We start from the raw sequence: 22,844 nt of genomic DNA, 5'->3' as shown, positions 1-22,844 counted from the left end.
CCGCGACGCTAAGCGAGTCTAAATATAGCGGTGGCCAATGGCAGGCGTCCACACACTGCACGGATTCCTTCACTCCTTGGCCTGCCTTGGCTTGGCCTGCCTTGGCCCCCTCCACGTGTTTACGGTGTAGCCGGAGCGTTGGCCTGACAGTCGGCTTGACCGGGGCTGCGCCGGGCCGCGCCGGGCTGGAGGCGAAGCCTGCCCCAACAGCGGTCCCGACGCACGGTGGGCCAGAAGACCGGCGCAGGCGGCTGAAACTCTAGACGCGTTTTGAGCTCCAGAGTCGCTAAATGGGACTCGAACCGAACGTGTGACCCCACCGATGGATTGCTCTCCGAACGAGGAGTCTATTGGTGGGGTCACACGTTCGGTTCGAGTCTCGTTAAGCGACTCTGCAGCTCAAAACGCGTCCGGGATTCTGACCGCCTCCACCGGTGTGAGAGGGACCTCGGAACTCGATCAGGTAAAATCGGTGCCGGCCGATGATAACTCCTCCACTCCTCCGAGTACTACGCCGACGTGACCAACATGACGTCCTGGGCCGTCAGATTTCTCTAACCCCCTCCCCTCCCCTCCCCATCGGCAGCGTGCCATTCGTCCTACTTGCCAGCACAGCGCGGCCAGGGAAGTCCGGGGGGAGAGAGGGGAGGGGAGGAGGGGGGTTGCTTCTCGCGCGGGTTCGCCGGGGAAGGGGAGAGGGGGGGGGAAGGGGTCGACGCGCGGCCCGCCTATCGCCGGGCATCCGGTTTACATGTGGCGGTCATCGACGCTGGGGGGTCGGCCGGGGGCAGCCCGGAGGACGCCGTCAGCTAGCCAACGGCAGGGCGCAGGGCGCGCCGCGGCACACTGGGCCCAGGCGGCCAAAACCCCGGACGCGTCTTGAGCTCCAGAGTCGCTAAGCAGGCCTCGAACCGAACGTGTGGCCCCAGGAATGGATTGGTCTCCGCGTCCGGGATTTGGAACGCCTCCACCGGTCTTCTCCAGGGAAGGCCCAGGAGGCCTCAGCAAAACCATTCGGCTGCCGGAAGTAGCGCAGCAAGTGCGTCACGGAGAAAGAGAAACGGTGCGCAGGAGGAGGAGAAGGAGGAGGAGGAGGAGGAGGAGAGAGGAGGAGGGGAGGAGGAGGAGGAGGAGGATCAGGGAGGAGGAGGAGGAGGGGAGGAGGAGGTGGAGGAGGAGGAGAGGAGGAGGGGGATGGAGGAGGGGGAGGAGGAGGAGGAGGTGGAGGAGGAGGAGGAGGAGGAGGAAGTGAGGAGGAGGAGGTGGAGGAGGAGGAGGGGGAGGAGGAGGAGGAGGAGGAGGAGGAGGAGGAGGAGGAGGAGGAGGAGGAGAAAGAAGAAGAAGAAGAAGAAGAAGAAGAAGAAGAAGAAGAAGAAGAAGAAGAAGAAGAAGAAGAAGAAGAAGAAGAAGAAGAAGAGAAGAAAGAAGAAAGAAGAAAGAGGAGAGAAGGAGGAGGAAGAGGACGCTACGACTGTTCCTCGAAAGGAGGCCGACGCCGGAGAAAGCGTGGGACGTGGCCGCGGACCGGCCGGCACACACACACACACACACACACGCTCGCGTGGCCGCCGCGGCGCGCGCCTCACCTTAACCCTGAAATCAGGTTGACTGCCGCCGGGAGGCCTCTGGAGCGAAGGGAGGGGAAAGGTTAGTGGCAGAACCGACCAGTGGGGAGGGAGAGAGAGAGGGGGGGCAGGAGCCCTGCGTCAATTACCGAAACAGGCTCCCTTATCGTCCTTGCCTTTCGTTTTTGCTTAATGACACTCTTCTCGTTTCACGACAGTCGAAACGCCGCCAACGATCGCGAAGCCGCAAAGTGTCTCACTCCTGAGAGAGAGAGAGAGAGAGAGAGAGAGAGAGAGAGAGAGAGAGAGAGAGAGAGAGAGAGAGAGAGAGAGAGAGAGAGAGAGAGAGAGAGAGAGAGAGAGAGAGAGAGAGAGAGAGAGAGAGACCGCTGGAAGAACGATTTGCGTCACTGGCCCTCACTGCGTCAGAGCGTTTTCCCGTTCGAATTCCCCCGCTATGCACCTGCAGTGCATCGGTTTAATTGGCCCACGAGAGAGAGAGAGAGAGAGAGAGAGAGAGAGAGAGAGAGAGAGGGGGGGGGGGGGGGGTACCGCCACGTGCCTACAATGCCAATTTTCACTATTCACTGCCTTCTTTTCTGACGAAATTACAGAGGCCAAGCTGAAGCCAGTTGGGACGTGGTCAAAATGGGCCCACTGGAGGCGACAGTCAACACACGGTCCATGTTGACGTCAAGCAGTGGTCCTTTTTGACGTCACCTCGACTCCCCGTTCGATTCCACGTCATCCCTGTGGGTCGAGTCGAAGTGTGGAAGTGTGTCTTCCGGATGCGACGGCCACGCCGGCCACGCCGGCACACTGCCCATCCCAGGGTGAACGACACGGCTCCGCCCGGTTCCGCCCCTCCCGCACTTTCACGAGTGACGTCATCGTCGCTCTGTCACTCACGCACTCGTCGGGGCCGCGCGCGGGTGCGAGCGAGAAGAGCCACCTAACCCGCAGCGGCCCACAGTGGCCCGCCGGGCTGTTGACCCCTTCGCCGGCGTCCCGATGGCCCGGTGCCGCCGAGAGGTGAAAATGACGGCGCACAGTGGGCCAGAAGACCGGTGGAGGCGGCCGAAACTCTGGACGCGTTTTGAGCTCCAGAGTCGCTGAATGGGACTCGAACCGAACGTGTGACCCCACCAATGGATTCCTCGTTCGGAGAGCAATCCATTGGTGGGGTCACACGTTCGGTTCGAGTCCCATTCAGCGACTCTGGAGCTCAAAACGCGTCTAGAGTTTTGGCCGCCTCCAATGTCCCTCTGGCTCGGAAACCGGAAACCTCGGCTACCGTCCTGAACGCACGCGCGCAGTGCTACTGGGCACTGCTTTCACAAAGTCAGCAAGTATGCCACCTAACGCTGTGCCAAAGGCTTGGCCGAAGGCTTGGCCAAAGGCAGCCAGCTTTCCCAAACAGCCCCGCCTGGCCTAGGACGTCCTAGGCCTGCCTTACCCTTCCTGTTGGGCATTGGCGGCCAAGGACCCCGTCCACGCCTTGTGAGCCACAACCGAGCGTGTGACCCCACCAATGGATTCCTCGTTCGGAGAGCAATCCATTGGTGGGGTCACACGTTCGCTTCGAGTCCCATTTAGCGACTCTGGAGCTCAAAACGCGTCGAGCGTATCGGCCGCCTCCACCGGTCCTCCAGCGCCCACTGTACCCCTTCCTCCATTCAGCCTTCAGGCTCGCCCTTCGGGCCCTTCGGGCATGCCCTTGCCCTTGAGGGCCTTGGGGGCGGCAAACGACCTAACTGTACCACCGCAACACTTTTTCTTCTCCTCGCGTTGCCGATGCTTCCCCCCCCCCCCCCCCCCCGCCTTTGTTTCCGATCCGGGGCGAAGCAGCGGAGCATCGAAGCATCGAAGCAGCAGGTAAAGAGGTTACGGGCCGCCGACCGGCACACCGTCAATGGTCGCATCCCGTTACATTACCGAATCCTTCCACGCAATCTCAGAGCCTGAAAGGGCGTGTCGCCAAACAAAGCGATGTGCGACCCGGGCACGCCACGGCACGGCACGGCAGAGAGGCGACGCGAAAGCGAACGGGTTCCATTCGCCGAATCGACAAAAGGCACGCGGACCTTGAAAAGTCGGCCGGCGCAGAAAACTGCACAAACTGCATCACCCGGCCTTCTTGCAACCCGACCGGCCGGCCGACCCGCAGGACACCCAGGACTCTTTCCCGCGAAACGATTCCGCCGCGTTCGGTACCGTTCTTCCCGTGTCCCCGCTTACTCTCACTAATGCTACTACACTGTACGTGCTCTCACGGGTGACAATAAGTACGGCCGCACACCCAGAAATTTTTTTTTCCTGCCTTCATTATTTTATTTTGGAAATTTTACCAACCAAGGATAAAAGCTTGACTTTTGACTTGAGATTAATTGTTACATCAAAAAAGAGATTTAGTTTTGACTTAAGATTTATTGTTTCATAAAAAAAGTTGATTTTTGACTCAAGATTTATTGTTTCATCCAAAGAGAGATAAATAAACAAAAATTGAATTTTTTTTTAAATTAGAATTTTTTTTAAGTAATAAATTTGAGAAAAACAGTTTCGGGTTTATCCCTTTGTCTTGGGATATTCTCACGGTGGCGATCGAGGTGATCCCAAAACTAAACGCATACACGGTGAAGCCAGGTGGCTCGGAGCGCACCTGCCCTCGTCTCCCCCCCCTCTCTCTCTCTCTCCTCTCTTCTCTCTCTCTCTCTCTCTCTCTCTCTCTCTCGTCGGAACTGGACCGACAGTGGAACGGGACCGACTAACGGTGCTCCTCCCACACCGCGGCTATCACTGTTGTCAGGCCGCCGACGTGCAATATGCGACGTCACTGCTGGGGAGGTTACCTCAGCCGCCGCAAAACTGACCGGGTGACAGGCAGTGACAGCGCCCACCCACGTCGCCCAAAAAGCATTTTTCATCATTTTAAAGGATGAAATTTTGAAAAAAAAAACAATTTAATCTAATGTCACAATAGTAGTAGCAAAATGTAAAAATAAATCATAAAAAAAAAGAGTTTTTGGCAGAACAATAGAAAAATCCTGACCTTTCACGACTATAAATTTCAACTCTGACATTCCCTGGCTGGCGTTCTAGTTTTCCCAGGCTTTTGGGAAGCCTGCGGTAGATGGACGACTGTGCCCAGAAAATAGAAAGTGGTCGCGCCGCGGGTCACATTACAGGTTTGGAAGAGAATTTGTCGAGTTTCCGTTTCAAACGGCATTTTCCGGCCAAGACGAGCACTAAAAAAAATTTCATCAAATAAACTAAAGAGTTGAGTTTTGGTTTTCATGTCTACGCACACAGTGAGTGCGTTCGTCCTGCCCAAATTTTGATTGAGTTGACTCCATTATTGAGAGAGTGAGGCTGTCGAACCAGGAAGCTCCACCCCCACGGCGTTTGGCACCTCACTGGCCACTGACCTGCCGGTCACATTAGAGCTGCCAGAGCACCGTAAGCCGACGAGTTGCGTGGAGTCGAGAAAAGGCGCTCGGCTCGGCTCGACTCGGCTCGACTCGGCTCGACTCGGCTCGACTCGGCTCGACTCGGCGCTACCCAGCCCTATGGTATAGCCCAGTGACCCGCTTTGGCCGCTTTCAGTGGACCGTTAGATGCTACAATGGTGCACGAGAGGGGCGGGCCGGCGGGCCGGGAGAAGGGGCGGGGGAGGGGGGGGGGCAACTCGTTCGGAACATGAGCGGGGCGCGTGACCAACAAGAAAGAGTACTCTGTGAAAACAAGAGACTCTGAGGAGTTTCCCGAGACGTCTTCCGGACCCACCGTTCGGATGAAACAGGAGCGGTCCGAGGGGCAGGCCGGGCAGGCCGGGCAGGCGAGGCAGGGGCACCCAGGGCCAGACCGGCGGCGCGATACACACCTGGAACAAGCAAAACAACCGTAAGACGTGGACAACTAGACATGTAGAAAGTGAGGGCCGAACAGTCCAGAACCCGACCGGCGAGCTCTCCCCCCTCCCTTTCCCCTTCCTGAACCCATTACTGCCAAGGGAAAGGTAGGAGAGGCGGGCCGGAGAGACGCCGGCCTGCGCGCCTGCCCCTGCCACGTTCAAGTTCAGGCGGTTCAAGTTCAAGACAGCGCGGCAGTTCAAGAGCAGAGTGACTGACAGTGACTGCAAGAGGTGTGACTGATAGTGACTGGAAGAGGTGTGACAGACAGTGACTGGAAGAGGTGTGACTGAAAGTGACTGAGTTATGACATAAATGATGTAGTGTGACTGAAAGTGACTGAGCTGGGAGTGATTGAGTGTGACGTAAGTGATGAAGTGTGACTGAAAGTGACTGAGCTAGGAGTGATTGAAAGTGACCGAGTGTGACATAAGTGACAGAGTGTGACTGAAAGTGACTGAGCTAGGAGTGATTGAAAGTGACCGGATGCAACTGACTGCATGGTTCGAGTGAACACTTGAACGGTGACGAGTGATTGGTTCCGAAGTGGGAACCAGTGCTCGGCGAGAGAAAAGTAAGAGACAAGTGATGGTGCCAAAAGTGGGGTCAGGCCGATTGGTTCGAGGGAGTGACTGGGGTGATTTTTGGTAGAGAGTGGATGTGAGGGAGTGAGGAGGAGTGAGGAGGAGTGAGGAGGAGTGAGGAGTGTGAGTGAGCGCGACTAGTGAGGTGGCAGGCCTCTGGCAGGTGCTGGGCGAATGTGGAGGGAATCAGGGTCACGGAGTTTTCTCTCCTTGGCACGCGTCCCTTCCTCGCCCCTCCCAGCCTTCCCCCTCCCTTCCCCTCCCCCGACCGGCAGTTTGCAGCCGCCATGCAGCAAAGGAGGTCATTCACTTTTTGTACGTCTTTTTTTCGGTACGGCCGACGCCGCACAGGACTGCACGTCTCAGGCAGTACGCAGGACTTTTCACTTTGATGGCACATCAGTGCACTAGTGTAACACTGAGAAAAAAAGGCCAGCAGAACAACCATTTTTGAAAGAACAGAAGGTTGGCGCAAGATGGATTCCGTGCAAGGGCTTACTTCTTTTTTAATTTGGTTCGTCATAGGAACATTTGACGAATACGGTTAGGACACATCAGCATAATTCGAGGACCAAAAATAAAGGCACCTTGAAAAATGACCAAGTCAAATGTGACTCACATTCGGGTGACGTCAAACCCACAGTGAAGGGCGAGATATTGGCGCAACTTCCTGACCATGGTGCACTAGGCCCGGCCTCAGGTCTCTCTGCTCATGGCAGCCATTGGACACGCGACGGCCCACAAACCCGCTGGGCTGGAAAAGGGCCATGGGCCGCCATGGGCCGCCATGCGCCCTCCACGCCGGATTATTGACACTTCACTCGAAAAGGCCGTGGTCTTTGGCGGTCAATTCAGAAAACATACAAACAGCCTCGAAAAGCCGGCTGCCTGGACAGTGCACGCACGTGGCATCTGCAGAACCCTCAAACAGGCAGTTGGCACGACATGGTTGTACTGACAGCTGCATCAATACTTCAAATTTCACATCAAGGTGTGTCGCATCTTCCGTTTCAATTTCACCCAGAAGAATCCAAAGCAGTTTCAACCAAGAATGGCATGGCCACCCCCGGGAGTCAACATGTTCAATTAGGAAACTGACGGCCATGGGAAATATTTGAAATACGGTGAATTGACCCCGACAAAGGTCATTCCAGACGAAGTCAATGCTTTAGGTGTTGAGGGTGATGAGAGGTGATGCCTTCCTCCATTTGAAATTTCCCGCCAACTGCGAGGGCGTCCTCAAAGGAAGGGGGTTATCTTCGCGACGGTCTTCACTAGAAGTGAGTGAGCCGACGAGCATCGGGACAAGGTCGAGCGGACTTCCTGTTACGAGTGCTAGCGTCTTACGCAATTTAAGGCTGATCTGATCACGTCGTTCTGGCGGAGGCGAGCTGTCAGTTAGAACTTGATCGAACAAGAGTCTATTTACAACGCAGAATGAATTGTCTTTAGAGCCACCTCGAGCAGAAAAAAAAACAGAAGAAAACGTCTAAGACTGACAATAGAAATTTTCAGGTTAGTCTAAAAGGAAGAACAACCAATATGGTTAAATGCGCAAACTTTTGGCTGAACGTGAGCAAACCAAGCACGAAGTAAAAGGAACGGACCTATGTACTTTGTCCTGCCGACAGTAGATTCGGTGGGCGACAGACTGCGTTGTTTGATTTGCGACGCGACCTGCCTGAGGGCGCTGAGGGCGGAGGGACACGGCGCGTCCTTGCTGCACAGGCCCATGGCCTGGATCTCCACAACCCGCAGTGCACCGCGTCACAGCAGGCCTTGGCTAAGTAGGAAGTGCGCTGCCGCACTGCAGCATACAGTGCAGCGTGGCAAGGTCGCGAGCCATAACGTCACCAGCACTTTGTCCAACAACCCCCACGCACTCGTCGGAATAGATGTAACGGGGATTTAACTACGTTTGCCTCACCCGTCTGGCACACGCTGAATGTCAATGAACGAACACCGTAGACAACTGGCAAAAGGACATATTTTTCTCAGAACGTACCACCAATCGTGCCTGAACTACTTTGCATCCCTGGGTGTCTTTCCAAGGATGGAAAGTGTCCACTTCCATTTATTTAGTGTGCAGATCAGCCTTACCCTCGTTGGCTAGACTAGACCTCCTGCTGACCTTAGCCTACAGCACCGATCCTATTAACCTGCTTGCATAACCACGCTCAGAACCAACCGTCGAGAAAACGTGTCACCTGACTTGAGAGTTCAGACGCACCATGAACCCACGCTGTTCGAGCTCGGAGGACATAGCAAGTCTTTTTCCTATCAAAATGACATCAATTTGGCTCAAATATACACATTCTGGTGAAGATTGGGGACTCTATGTCAACGCCGGGATGAGTTCAAGATTATCTGAAAAAGGGACATCAAGTACCTGAAAGTGACTTTGCGATCCTTCTTTGACAATAACAGACATTGCCACCGAAAAGCAGGAAGACAGTCTGCTAACCGTCACTCATCGCATTCTTAGACAACTGTGCAGCGTGGTCAGTCGGATGGCGGTGCTTACGTAACGAATGCAGCTCACTGTGAAACGGCGCAAGGCCAGTCGGATCGAGCGGCAGGATAACCACACACATTAGTCGGGGAAAGAGCGGTACTCGGACCCGGTACGCTACAAAAGATCAGTTGTCCTGCGCACTGTGCACTCTCTGTAACTACCGCTCTGTCGCAATCTCAAGCATTGACGGTCAGTCAGACGTCCGTCGAGATAAACACATTACTCGCCATTCAACATAGCGAGCACGAATCCGGAAAATGGACAATTTTATCTCGGCAAGTGGGAATTTACAATTGATTTGTATGAAGTGAGACACACTTGAGGACAAAAATTGGCAAAATTGATGACGGTCACAAAGTATGGGTAGGCGTCGGTCAAATACAAACCCTATTCCTCCCACTACCAAGTCACTTTCGGGTCATGAGCAGCGACTCTTGTCTTGTTCCAAGTGATGAAACGACAGTACTTTGTCTCCTGATTGAAGCTCGATACGAGAATCCCTGAGCAGATCACAGCGATTGGGCGAGGAGCCGCCAAGGATGCAACCTTCGCCTCTAGGCCCTTCGCGCCCCTCAGACTGACGGCTTGCGCAGCGACGCGGGAAGAGACTCTTTGTCCGACACGCGTCGCGGAGATTCGAATAAACAGACGCGGCACACGGGAGAAAGGTGAGGCGCAAGGGAGAGGCCAATAACTATTTCTGGCCGCGGCGGGAGCGACAACCCCTGGTCTCTGGTCTCTCTAGCACGCAGAGAAACGGACGCAGTTAAGCCCCGACCTCCGACAAATGTTTATAGTTGTGGCGCGCAGCTACGGCGTGGCAGCTCCTAGAGGACGAGGAAAGAGGAAAGAAGAAGAAGAAGAAGAAGAAGAAGAAGAAGAAGAAGAAGAAGAAGAAGAAGAGCAAAGGCGCATAATCGAGCGATCGTTGTCGGCCGAGCAATGCATGCAATCTACCGAACCAGCCATCACCGCCACGCTGGCCTACCCTTGGCGAGGCACACTGCGATCCAATTTGTAAACATTCTCAGGCGAAAGCACACACAATCGCCTTCCCCGACCTGTCGGCACACTGTCGGCACGGCCGTGTAGGTAAAACGGCAGAAAAGGCCTTTCCCCCTCCGCCTTCCGAAAATACGTTGCAGACTTGGCTGCTGCTACACCAGAGACGCGACCCCCAATGCACGGCTTGGCCTGGTCGGCCTGGTCGGCCTTCAGCCTCAGCGTCCTGCATCCGTTCGCGTTCTGTTTTTTGTTGTCCTTGTTTCCGTCGTGTTGCTTGGCGTTGCTCGGCGCTGCTCGGCGCGTCGTGCGAGGCGGGACCTTTTTGCGTCCCTCTTCCTCTGCGTTTTATTCTGTTCCCGTTTTCGAGCTGAATTTACCCGCACGGGCTCCGCGAAGGCTTCGCCAGGAGGTCTACGCTTCCAATCCGAAGGGCAATCCGTTTGGCGACAGCCAGGTATGTGATTTGAGTCCCGCGGGTGGTTTCAAGTTCGCTCTGCAAACTGAAAAAGATCCCAACCTAAAGATGCATATCTGGCCAAGGCGCGTCAGGTCACCGCGTTCAAGTCACTCTGCTCGGCTGTACCTTCGCCCAAGCTTCGGCCAAGCTTCGGCCAAGCTTCGGCCAAGCTTCGGCCAAAATTCGGCCGAGCTTTGACCAAGCTTCGGCCAAGCTTCACTTAAGCTTCAGCCATGCTTCGGCCAAGCTTTGGCCAAGCTTCGGCCAAGCTTCGGCCAGGCTTCGGCCAAGCTTCGGCCAGCTTCGGCCGAGCTTCGGTAAGCTTCGGGCCGCCATCGGGACAGTCGGGCGGTCGGGACAGTCACCCTGACCCGAATCAGGGCCGGCGACCCCTCCGCGACCCCTCCCCGCTGAGCCGCGGCCGCTGCGACGCTGCAGCCAGCCACCCTCAAGACTCGCTCTGTCTCTCTCGCACCCATACGGGACGCCCCACGAGTGCGAGAGAGACAGAGCGACTCCCAGTCTTGCAGGTGGGGCCGTTCGGCCAACTGCGCAGAGAAAGCGCGAAAGCCATTTCCGACTAAACGCGCACAGAGCGACGCAGAGCGACGCAGAGCGACGCGCGGCCAACAACATTTTAAAAACAGTGACCCGATTATGCCGCTTGCTGCGCCATTGTACGTAAGACGGGGGAAGGGGAGGGGGGAGGGGAGGGGGGACGAGCAGAGGGAAGGCCCACGCAGAAGACTTCATCCACCACGTCAGCGCGCCAGCGTGATCTCAGCCTGACGACTATGACTCCGCGCCGCACTGTCGTCTCTCTCTCTCTCTCTCTCTCTCTCTCTCTCTCTCTCTCTCTCTCTCTCTCTCTCTCTCGCTAAAACTCACAGGGCGTCCCGTGTGCCTGTGTGAGAGAGACAGACAGAGAGGACGCGAGCTCGGAAACAGCCGACAGGAAGAGCAGCAGGACTGAATCATCATCAACAGCGCGAGTCCTTCTTTGTTCTCGCGGTGTGTTTGACCGCTCCGCCCCCCCTCCCCTTTCCGAGATCCGCGCTCGGCGCTAAGCGCCGCGGACGCCCATACAGTGTCACTCACCGACGACGGAGGAAGGGGAGGAAAATAAAGAAGGAAGAAAACAGCGAAACGACCCGAGTTGTGCTTCGCGGTGCAGTTGGTTGTTCGCTCATTTCAGATCCCGAAAAAGGACGACTGCGAACTACGCAAGTAACGCAGGCCAAATGATTCGAACGTGTATGCACGCTCACACCAACCGAGGACGACGTGCTCGACTTTGCACTCCCACGTGGCAAAAAAAAGTCCCCTTTTGGGGTCGCTTTGTCTCTGTCGCACCCGGGGTGGCGAGAGAGAGAGAGAGACGGTCTGCGAGCGATTTGGGCGCCACGCACACACGCGCACACGCGCGCGCGCACACACACGCACACACACACACACACACACACACACGTTGCAGGAGACCCGCCGCCGTCTCACCGTGCGTGTCCAAACAGCAGACTGATTCCGAGAGTCGTTTTCGTCGCTCTGTCTCTCTCGCGCCCATAGGGGACGCCCCATGAGTGCGAGAGAGACAGTCCGTACAGTACAGTCACGCAAAAAGCGCGCACGCCATCACCGGCGACGCATCGGCGGGGTGTCTGTCGCAGCAGCGAGGCATAGCAGCAGCGACCCCGACGGCACATTTTTCGGTCAGCTAAAAGAAGCTGGCCCACTTCGGGGTGGCGGCGGCACCCGCGTCCCTGACGGGGTTCAAATCCCCCCGACTGCGCCATTTGCGCGCGATTCGCCGGCGAGCGTGGCGGGGCGGGGCGGGGCGCGGCGCGGCGCGGCGCGGCGGGGCGGGGCGGGTCGCTGGACTCGTCGTGTCATTAGCCCGTGCCGGGTCGGCCCGGCCGAGCCGCGCGGTCCGTGGGGCGCGGGGCGCGGCGCGGACGGGGTCAGTCACCACACACCGCCCGCCACGCCACGCCACGCCACGCCGCGCCACGCCTCCAGCGGCGCGGATCAGGCGAGCAAGCACTTCCATTTGCAGACGTGTGACGTCACTGCCGGCCGAAAACGACAACACAAACGCCGCGGTGGCAGACTGCGGGGGGTCCGCGTCTAGTATCGCACGCATAGCCCCACCACCAACCCCTACTCTTCTCCAGCAGGCAGATTCCGAGAGTCGTTTTCGTCGCTCTGTCTCTCTCGCCCACATAAGGGACGCCCCATGAGTGCGAGAGAGACAGGGCGACGAAAACGACTCTCGCAATCAGCCTGCCGCACCGCACTGATACATTAGCAATTCGAAACATTGCGAAATTTTCGCAACGTGTTTGGTTTGGGCGCGGGCGATACAGCGCGCGCCCAGCGTGTGGTACGCTGTGTGGTACACTGTGTGGTACACTGGTATCCACAGCGAGCGGTGACGAGGCCGGATTGCGCAACGCGTTGTAAAAGACCGACGCCGCGTCCAAATTCGAGAGCGGAAAGCTCGGCGCAGAGGAAAAGCTTCGAAGGCTCGGCGCAGAGGAAAAGCTTCGAAAGCTCGGCGCAGAGGAAAAGCTTCGAAAGCTCGGCGCAGAGGAAAAGCTTCGAAAGCTCGGCGCAGAGGAAAAGCTTCGAAAGCTCGGCGCAGAGGAAAAGCTTCGAAAGCTCGGCGCAGAGGAAAAGCTTCGAAAGCTCGGCGCAGAGGAAAAGCTTCGAAAGCTCGGCGCAGAGGAAAAGCTTCGAAAGCTCGGCGCAGAGGAAAAGCTTCGAAAGCTCGGCGCAGAGGAAAAGCTTCGAAAAGCTCGGCTAAAAGCAACGGCCGCGCACGGCATGCATTTATACATTTTGTTTGAGGATGGTCGTTAATCAACGTGTTCGGAATGTGATGCGATCGAGGAGGAGGGGGGAAGGGGGGGAGGGGGGAGAGTGGTGGGGCAGGTTGGGCCTCTCGCCCGCACCGCGCCGACGCCCGCACCAAGCCACGCCGCGCCGCGCCACGCCCGCGACGCAGCGGCAAGGCCCTGCCACGGCCGGCACAGCTAACGTGAGGTCAACAACCACCTGACATTGGACCTCCCAGCGCCTAGAGCGGGACGGGGCGGACGGGGAGACGCAGAGGACGCCGACGGAGGAGGAGGACGAGGCAGACGAAGAGGCCAGGGAAACTGAATCGTAACGTTCTCGAGCCGAGCCCTAGAGTTGCGCTTCAAGACGTAACGCTTGAAATGAGGAAGACTACGCTAGAAGTTGGTGGGGTCACACGTTCGGTTCGAGTCCCATTTAGCGACTCTGGAGCTCAAAACGCGTCGAGAGTTTTGTCCGCCTCCACCGGTCTTCTGGCCCACTGTGTGGAGGAGGAGAAACGCAAAAAAAGGGGGAGGGGGCAGTCTGCAACATTGTGTCATTGCCAGGTCTCTGATGACGCATTCGGAGTCTCTGGAGTGTCCAGTCACCGCGCGGCCCCGCACGAAATTTCTGAGCAGGTTGAGCCCGACCAGCGCTTTTCTCGCTCCGTCTCTCTCGCACCCTTGCAAGCCCTGCGGGCCGACGAAGGGCTACTGGCCTTGACCCTCGCAGTGCCTGGTTACGTCAGGGACTGCCTTCCTCAAGCACTTACCGGGGGAAGCTCGACCAGTCCGAACGTCGGAGCGTCCTTCGACCTCCCCCCACCCCAAGCCATGCCCCAAGCCTTCCAGCGTGCTTCCCGCCGGCCGGCGCGGCCAGGCCAGCCTGGACTCGGCCGTCTCAAGGGCAGGCCGCACAGTGGGCCGGAAGACCGGCGGAGGCGGCCAAAACTCTGGACGCGTTTCGAGCTCCAGAGTCGCTAAGCAGGACTCGAACCGAACGTGTGACCCCACCATTGGATTTCTCGTTCGGAGAGCAATCCATTGGTGGGGTCACACGTTCGGTTCGAGTCCCATTTAGCGACTCTGGGGCTCGAAACGCGTCTAGAGTTTCGTCCGCCTCCACCGGTCTTCTGGCCCACTGTGCGCGCGCTGCGTTCCCCACGCGGCCTGCCCTGCCCAGTTGACCGGCGGCTAGCTGCCTGCCCAAATCCTGTGCGTGGTTACGCAACGCAGCTCCCAAGGATCATCCGTCTCTCTCTCACCCCAGCGGGCCGCCAGCGAGTGCGACAGAGACAGAGCGACGCGGCGTGGCTCGGCAGGTAGGGACGTGCCTGGCGTTATCAGGCATCCCAGAACCGTGGATGAGTGACTCATGACCCGGCGGGGTGCGCTAGCCTGTTCGTGGGCGGGGACGGTAATAGTGCTATGAGTATGTGCATCGTCTGCAGACGGAGAGTCGTTTTCGTCGATCTGTCTCTCGAGAGACAGAGATCCGAGAGACACAGCCCTATGACTGTGAAGTCATAGGGCGTGCCGTGCGAGAGAGACAGAGCGATAAAGACTGTATCATCGATCCGCTGCACTGCTAGAGGCAGGCGAAGCACTGCACGCCAATGATGCAACCAGTCCACTTGTGTCACCGCCGTGTGTCGCCGGTAAACCTTCCGCCGACGCGCCGCCGCTTGCCGGCTTGCTGGCTCGCCTTGCGTAGCCTTGCGCATGCGCGGCAGTCTTCCTCATACTTGGACGAGCGCTCACCATCGGTCGCGTTACGCAACGCGCCACTAAAGCACTGCTAAGCACTGCTAAAGCGGTGGAGCCACGCCGAAGCGGGCCAGCCCGATCAAAAACGAATCATCAGCAGCAGACTCATTCCTAGAGCCGTGTTCGTCGCTCTGTCTCTCTCGTACCCATACGGCACGCCCCATGAGTGCGAGAGAGACAGAGCGAGGAGGCCGTGGAATTCCCCGCCGCGGAGGACGCGTCAGCGCGAAGGGGTGGAGGAAGGGGGAAGGATGAAGAGGAAGGGAGATAAACAGGAAAGGAGGAGTGGGTGCAAGGAGGAGGAAAGGACATGAAAGGTAGGCACTATAAAAAGAAATCCTCGTGAAGTATGTAGAGCAAGTGTCAGGTTGTACAAACACTTTACTACATTCATGCGCGAATAATAGCTTAGTAAATGACGAACTATTATCTTCGCTCGAGCTCACGAACAGTTGCTCAACTTATTTGGGAAACATGCTAATCTTGAGGGCTAGTCTGTAGCCAGCTTTCGAGAAAAAGTGGAGCAATAGTACTGGCAATAGCAATTGCAAAAGCAGTGGCAATAGCAATTGCAATGCCAATAGCAACAGCAGTTGCAAAAGCAATAGTAATGACAAAAGCAACTGCAATAGCAATGGCAATAGTAATGGCAATGGCAATACCAATGGCAATAGCAATGACAAAAGCAATGACAAAAGCAATTGCAAAAGCAATAGCAAGAGCAATAGCAATGGCAATATCAATGGCAATAGCAATGGCAATAGCAATGGCAATAGCAATGGCAATAGCAATGACAAAAGCAATGACAAAAGCAATAGTAATAGTAAACTTGAAATAGGGGCGCCATGATTGACACAGAAGACAGAAGGGCGGAAAAAGGAAGGAGCAAGGAATAAAGAAAGACCGGACGAAGGAAGGAAGGGGAGGAAGAGGAGCAGCGAGACAAAGACTGCAGCACCAAGGCAATCCTGTCGGGGCGAGAGGCGCGGGGCGCGGCGGCGGGCGGGGGAGGGGGGGCATGACTCAAGTTCGCGGGCACGGTTACGTCAGCACAGTCAGCACGGAGCAGAGAGCAGGCGGTGACCTCGGCGAGGCACCGCCATGGCGGTATAGTCGGCGCGCGCGCCGGTATAGTCCGTCCGCGCAGACGTGGTCGCGACATCGTCGCGTTATCGCCGCGGACGCAATGAGGCGTGCGCCCGATTCGCGATAAGAGCAGCACACTTCCGTAATTGGCTCCGCAACTGTAGTGGGCTCGGGTTCAACTACCGGCCGAAATTATTTTTATTTTTCTCTCCGTTGTGCCCGGCGCACGCCAGGGCGGCGGATGAGGTATACCCGGTGTGAGCGGAGTATACGTTATCGCACGCGTTGGCATGGCAACGCGTGCGAGAGAGACGTCGACAAGGCAGTCCGCCTCGTTCCGAATCCCCCCCCCCTCCCCCGCCAGCCAAGTGCAAGGACTGCAGGGTGCCCGAGCAACAAGTCTCGCGGACAGACGAACGGACGGACAGACGGGCTTGCACAAATTACGTAACATGTATAAATCGGGATCCACTGTCTCATCGCGACGACCGCGCGGTCAGCACCGGGCAGTGTCGCCACTAGGAAACGTGTCTGTCAATTTCCCGCGAAATCCGTCTTCGAATTCAACGCCATTTTGACACGTTTGGGGCACTTTTGCCGCGCGGTTCGGCGAAAAGCGCGCGCTCGGCGTTTCGTCATCGGAATAGCCGGCCGGCATCCTTCCCAACGCTCTCTCTCTCTCTTCTCTCTCTCTCTCTCTCTCTCTCTCTCTCTCTCTCTCTCTCTCTCTCTCTCTCTCCGCCGCTCCCTAGGTGCCAGACGTGTGTAATTTTTTGGCCGGTCCTTGATGCGGTCCGCGGGGCTGTGTACTCGACAGCCAGAGAGAGAGAGAGAGAGAGAGAGAGAGAGAGAGAGAGAGAGAGAGAGAGAGAGAGAGAGAGAGCGTGATGGGGCGCGCGGTGGGCGCACGGCGCGACGTGGCTGTGTGGCCGGGTCAGTGTACGCGCACCGACCTTGCAGGGGCCCTTGCTCGCCTGCGCGGCCTGCGCGCTTGCTCAGGGTGGCCGCCGCCGCCTCCTGCCGAGGGAAGAGAGAGAGAGAGAGAGAGAGAGAGAGAGAGAGAGAGAGAGAGAGAGAGAGAGAGAGAGAGAGAGAGAGAGAGAGAGAGAGAGATGGACCTGCGCTGGGCCGCGCGCCAAGGGCACCACAACAAGAGCGGCCGTCACAACACACGAGCAAAACTGCGTCCATGTTCACATGCGGAGGATCGGGCAGTTGCACGCCAACAAACGCACACGCAACAAACGCACACTCCGGCACACCGACAGGGTTTATCTTTATATTCATCGTTTTACTCCGCTTCGGAAAACGGCAGTGAGCGACGAGGATGCGGTGCATGCACTGACGCACGCCGCACGCCGGACCGGGGGACCGGCGCCGGCGGCCGAAGCGCCAGACGCGTTTTGAGCTCCAGAGTCGCTGAACAGGACTCGAACCGAACGTGTGACCCCACCAATGGGTTCCTCGTTCGGAGAGCAATCCATTGGTGGGGTCACACGTTCGGTTCGAGTCCCATTCAGCGACTCTGGAGCTCAAAACGCGTCCGGGATTTTGACCGCCGGCGCCGGTCTGCCGCGCCACTGTGAGCAGGGGGAATGCCAAAGTGTCGCACGATCCGGTGCATTGTAAAGGCCACACTGTAAGCGCGGTCTTCGCCAGAGTCTGTCGTTCGTCTTGCATTCCCTCCTGATCGGAACGTCTTAAGAAAACGGCCGATCATTTTCGGCGAACCTGTCGGTGCACTGGCGGCGTCGGCGGGCCGGCTATCCTCTTGCCGCCGCCGAAACGCACACACACACACACACGCACACACACACACGCACACCGGCACTCCGGCCTCACCTAGCGAGGCGATGGCGTGGGCGGCGGACAGCGCGGCCGAGAAATCCACTGTGGCACTGCACTGCCGTTGCACTGCCGTCGCACTGTCGTCACTCTCTTGGTCGCACTGTCGCACTGCGTTGCTGCACTTGTCACACACACGTAATCCAAAAGGGCTGCACTAGCTGGGCTGGCGGCACACCGTAAGACGAACGGGAGACGCGGAGGAGACGCGACGGCCGGCAAAGGCGCTACGCTTCGTGTGGCTCGCTCGCGCGGTTACTGCTGACTGGCGGGCCGGGCGGGGCGGGTAGGCAGCAGAGGCGGCAGCGGCGGCGCGGCAGAGAGCCTCACTGCCGGCAAGGAGGTGGGGGGGCCCGCGCAAGGCTGCCCGCCCTTCGTCCACGCCGGCCCGTCTGTGTGCGTTTGCGTTTGTGTGTGTGTGTGTCCGTCGCTGCGCCCCGAGTGATGCACCGGAGGAGAGAGAGGCGCACATCCACTCCCCTTGCATCACGGAACGCATCTTACGTCGCGGAGTGTCACTATGCGTTAATTAGCTGTAACCCGTTCGGCTTTATTCGCGCCGAAGAAGAAGAAGAAGAAGAAGAAGAAGAAGAAGACGCGATATTCAGGTCGCGATTGCGACGTGTAGTGCAATAACATCCCCTTCCCCTGACCTTCCGCACACAAAGACACATGGCGGAGCGAGTTCTGGGACCCCAGGGACCGCGGCCAAACCGACGGACGGACGCGTCAAAGTGTATTATTGGCCACAACACGGCAGCCATTGCCACGGCACTGCCACGGCAGCGGCGCACGAGGCCAGGGTTTTAGGGTTTTGCGGTTTGGCTGGTGTGCCCCCGTATGCAGTCACGCAAATGCGGGTGCCTGCTGGCCTGGTCATCTGCAATGCGCTCCTGGCCCATCAATGAAGGGTTAGGGTCCCTGGGCCTGAAAAGATTCCCTTTCTCTCTCTCTTCTCTCTCTCTCTCTCTCTCTCTCTCTCGCTCTCTCTCTCGCTCTCTCTCTCTCTCTCTCTCTCTCTCTCTCTCTCTCTCTCTCTCTCTCTCTCCATGAAATTTTTGCACACTGCAACACCACAACTGCAACAGAGCGACCAACTGCCCGTCCGTATCTGGCCAGACATGTTTTTCTCGGACGCAATGACCTTTTTGACAATGTGCTTCAGGGATTGTTGCTCTGGTGAGTCATTGGCGGACTCGGACTCGCCGGGTACCTCAAGGACAAGACGCGGCGGTCACTCGCTTCGACGTGATTACGCCTTTGTGTAACAGTGTCGGAGGATGTTTGTTCCTCCAATCGACTTTCGGACGCGACAACAATCAAAGTTACCCGTCAGCGAAAAAAAAAGGAAGGCCGCTACCGAGTTTTCGGAAAACTTTGGAATTTCCCAAACTGAGATTGATTGCCGCGGCTTCAGCTCGTTTGAAATTTTCTAAATAAGAAACTTTTCACAGACGTCACGAGGACAAAGGTGGACCATGGTCTTATCCTTGTGGGAGTGCCCCTCACAGTGCTCTTTATTCTAGGACCCAATCTTTTTCGCATTCATTCATTCATTCATTCATTCATTCATTCATTCATTCATTCATTCATTCATTCATTCATTCATTCATTCATTCATTGGGGTTGCATTTTGATTCTATCACTTTTTGCACAGAGGAGCACAGAGGAATGAGGTCATGTTTTCGCGTCGTTTGTCGTTTTCGCCGATGGGGCTTCCCGCCGCGCACTTAAAAAGACATTGGCAAAATCTAGATCATGGGTGCGAAATAACGCGTTTGGCGTATCTTGGCGCGTTACAGTGATGTAGGTCAAAAACCTCGGGCCCCAAGGATAGAGTAATCTACAGCGATAAGATAGCGGGGGGCTTGCTTTATGCAACTGCGCCTCCGCCTAACCAAACTGCCTTGTAACGCCACAAGGTGTGGACGACCTCAAATTTATGAACCAGACTCGCAAAACAAAAAAATGATTCATAGATATGACATGATGAGCGCTATTTTATTCGGTTTTGAAATGGTTCACAGGAATGTTTTCATCAATTAACCTTCTGTTTGCAGATTGAAGAAATGAAACTCTTTTCAAGAGAAAGAAACAAAAGGATTTTTCATGGCAATTGAAAGGGGGGGAGGGGGGTCTAAAAAGCTTTAAGTTCATTTTCAAGACTGGCGCACCTTTTTCCTTGAAAGTGCAATTGAGGGCATGATATATTTTTATACTGCATGGGGCTTAAGGGTTGCATGCCCTACGCTCTTATCAGTGGACAATGCAAGTGTCATGCGTCGAGACGCGCATCAGTCTGCAGACAAAGAAAGATAAAAAAAATCCACTCGCCACCTCGCGAATTAAGTACTTTCCTTTTCTTTTACGAGAACTTTGAGTTTCCAGATAAAACAGCGAAAAAAATGGGTTTCATTTTTTTGTGCGTTATACACAAACACAAATTCGTGGGGAAAATAAAATAGAACATTTCTTTTGAATCCATGTCGAAATTTAACGTCATGAAACGACTTAATTTTTCTGTTTTCAACACTGATTTTTTTAAAAAATGTTTGGTGATAAGAAACATTTTTTTCTGAGAGTGTGACGTGACGCGGAAGCTTGACCTACCCGTATTTACGCTGGTCGACGAGCGACGGTCTTTCGCGGGTAAAAATACCGCCAAATGGCACCTGAGGCGTTTGAGCAGGGCAAACTGTGTTATCAACGCTGCAGCGCCGCGGCACACAAAGACATACTGCCCTTCCTCACTTGCATCGAGTCAAACGCGGCCACCCAACAGTCAAAGGGGGCAACGTACCAATTAGATAATCAGCGCGTTCGTGTCCCCGGCATTCCCTTTGCACATTATTTCGACGCGGCTGATGGTAAGCCGAGGTACGTAAGCTTTCCGCACACAACATGAACATGACAGGCATGGCTAGGAATGATAGACACATAGTAGTTGAACAGAACAGGAACTTGGATTAGACGTCAATTGTCGAGAAGTAGTTGCTACAGTCCAACAGCCGGTTTCAACCGCATCATGATTATAGTGGACAAAAGGCATATGGCACCACGGACCGACTATTTTTCTCCAATTTCAGATAATGACGTCAGAGCGGCGCCACTACGCCGGTTGAAATGTTTGACTTTGACTGTTGGCACATCTATTCGATATGACGCACACACAGTCTATTTAAAATGATTGAATGGAACTTCCTTCTCCCACTTTGTCGATAAAAGCAAGTTCTACATTGGTCGCACTGTTGGCGAATAGTCACAAAGTTGCAGACTGTCTGCTTTGCATAGGGAAAACGGGTTTCGGACTCACCGGGCGACGAGGCTCGCTGCCACCTGCACCTCGCGACATGACGCCGACAATGCGATTGGCCACAATGCGACAACCGCTCCACCTGCAATCGATTATCTCGAAATGAGCTGCCTTGCCTTCGGTGAAGGTAAGCCGCGTGAGTGTGCGTTTGGAAAAACGGGCGCGTCCTCTGTCGCGGCGTCGCGAAGAACAGCGCGGAAAAGGCAAGCACTCTTGCTTTCCCGAACGTGTCCCGGCCAGACAGGCCGAGACAGCGGCGAAAACACAAAAAGAGGGCAAAGCAAAGATAAAAATGATATTTGTGTTGTCGAGCGTTGCACTCCGATGCAAGAGGGAGGGGGGTTCGCTGTGAAAGATAATGCCCGGGCCAGGAAGTCGGAAATTGTCCAGTTACTGCGCATAGGGGCGCAAAGGGACCCAAACAAAAAGGGGGTTTACGCAACAAACGGTAACATCCGTAGAAATTCTTTACCATTATGGAAACCATGAGAAAATTTTGGCAGAAAATCCCATTTTGATCTCTAAATTATCGAAACATCCAAAGCTGGAGACTCCCGCAACCATTCCCATTTACGCCCCCCTACCCCTACCATTTTACACACACACACACACACACACACACACACACACACACACACACACACACACATGTACACACACCAGTTCGGGTCTCCTTGTTGCAGTTACCGACCCGCTGTACGGAACCGCGTTCGATTTCTCTGTCATTAATTCCCCGTTGTCGTGTTTGCCTTTTGCGGCTTTTTCGTTGTTTTTTTTTTACTTCGTTTTTACAGCTTTTCACGACGCGGTGCGCCGCTTTTAAAACGGCCAGATGGGGAGGGACATTCTCATTCGCGAAGGGAGAGAGAGAAAGTCAGTCAGTGTCGTCTGCGGCGCACTTCATGTTTGCCTTCGGCTGCAAAATGCATCTCGCGCAACCTCCTTGACCGCGGGCGGCTCTGCGTGTGTGTGTGTGTGTGTGTGTGTGTGTGTGTGTGTTATCTGGAGCAGACAGGCGCCCCGGTGCATCCATCCCCGAGACACCTTTTGTCACAGCGAGGAACACAAAGCGAGGCATTGCATGCGCTAATCTGGGTCTGCGCGTCGCGACGGGCGAAGAAGAAGAAGAAGAAGAAGAAGAAGAAGAAGAAGAAGAAGAAGAAGAAGAAGGCAGAGAGGGAGACAGGATGAACGCGATGGAATAAGGGGATGCGAGGACGGTCAAAGAGCAAAGAGCCAACAGGAAGACCAGAGATCTTGCAAGATTGATTTAGCGTCTCGAAGAAATGAGAAGAGTAGCGGGTCGTTTTTGCACGGCAAAAAGCGGGTGCCGTTTCGTGAGCGTGCAGGATGCAGGGATCTGAGTCAGATTCTGCGCCGCTCCCTGCTTAGTCGGAACGAAAAGACACACGATGTTTCCACAAGTGCATGGCTCGCCACTGAATAATGGGTGTTGTGAGATGAAATCACACCCACAGAGAATCAACGTTCTAGCCGAAGTCAGGGACGTTTCAAAACCAAGGACCTTTGGCAACTTTGCCTTGGAAAAGAAAAATTTTATGAACGCCCTGAGAGGAATTTTTTAAGAATGGCACGCTCCTCCCCCAATCCTGGTTACGTGGCAAAATCAAGCGGTAGCGTAATATTTGGCTTGGGACTCATACAACGAGACGTGCGAAAGGAATGGCAAAGAGTTGGAGACATTCGCAGTCAACTGGCACCGCCACCAGTCTCGCTCGTGAGTCTCATCCTCCTGCATGATTCAATTAGGAACAGTCGAACGTCTTTCGGCCGCGCCGCTCGAAACTTTCCGCCTAAAGTTCATCGCACTGATTAAAGTCACCTGCTGTTGACATTTGCACAACGCCGGGCAATAACGACAACACTTCAGACGCTGCAGGCTTCGGGGGTCGATGCTTTGGGTTTGACGTGTGGAATATGCATCGTCAGGTTTGGTTAGTCGTC

At 55.7% G+C, this 22,844-nt stretch overlaps 1 protein-coding gene across 5 annotated transcripts in view; it reads right to left on the bottom strand.

The window, feature by feature from the left end:
• The window catches only part of LOC117644341 (arginine-glutamic acid dipeptide repeats protein), a 34,696-nt gene extending 13,763 nt beyond the window's left edge, over nt 1–20,933 (bottom strand). For 2 of the 5 annotated variants that reach the window (XM_034383709.1, XM_034383710.1), the window contains exons 1-2: nt 20,880–20,933; nt 5,349–5,445 (exon numbers count right to left, since the gene is read on the bottom strand). In XM_034383709.1, coding sequence (XP_034239600.1) covers nt 5,349–5,445; nt 20,880–20,918 — 136 coding nt within the window. In that variant the 5' untranslated portion in view covers nt 20,919–20,933. Of the gene's footprint in view, nt 1–5,348; nt 5,446–17,563; nt 17,820–20,879 lie in introns of those variants that run through there. The other 3 variants (XM_034383712.1, XM_034383713.1, XM_034383714.1) reach the window with 3 other exon arrangements.
• Nucleotides 20,934–22,844: the final 1,911 nt, after the last annotated feature.

This window comes from Thrips palmi, unplaced genomic scaffold, assembly GCF_012932325.1.
Source record: "Thrips palmi isolate BJ-2018 unplaced genomic scaffold, TpBJ-2018v1 HiC_scaffold_18, whole genome shotgun sequence".
Classification (NCBI taxonomy): domain Eukaryota; kingdom Metazoa; phylum Arthropoda; class Insecta; order Thysanoptera; family Thripidae; genus Thrips; species Thrips palmi.
This window is presented reverse-complemented; position numbering and strand designations above follow the sequence as displayed.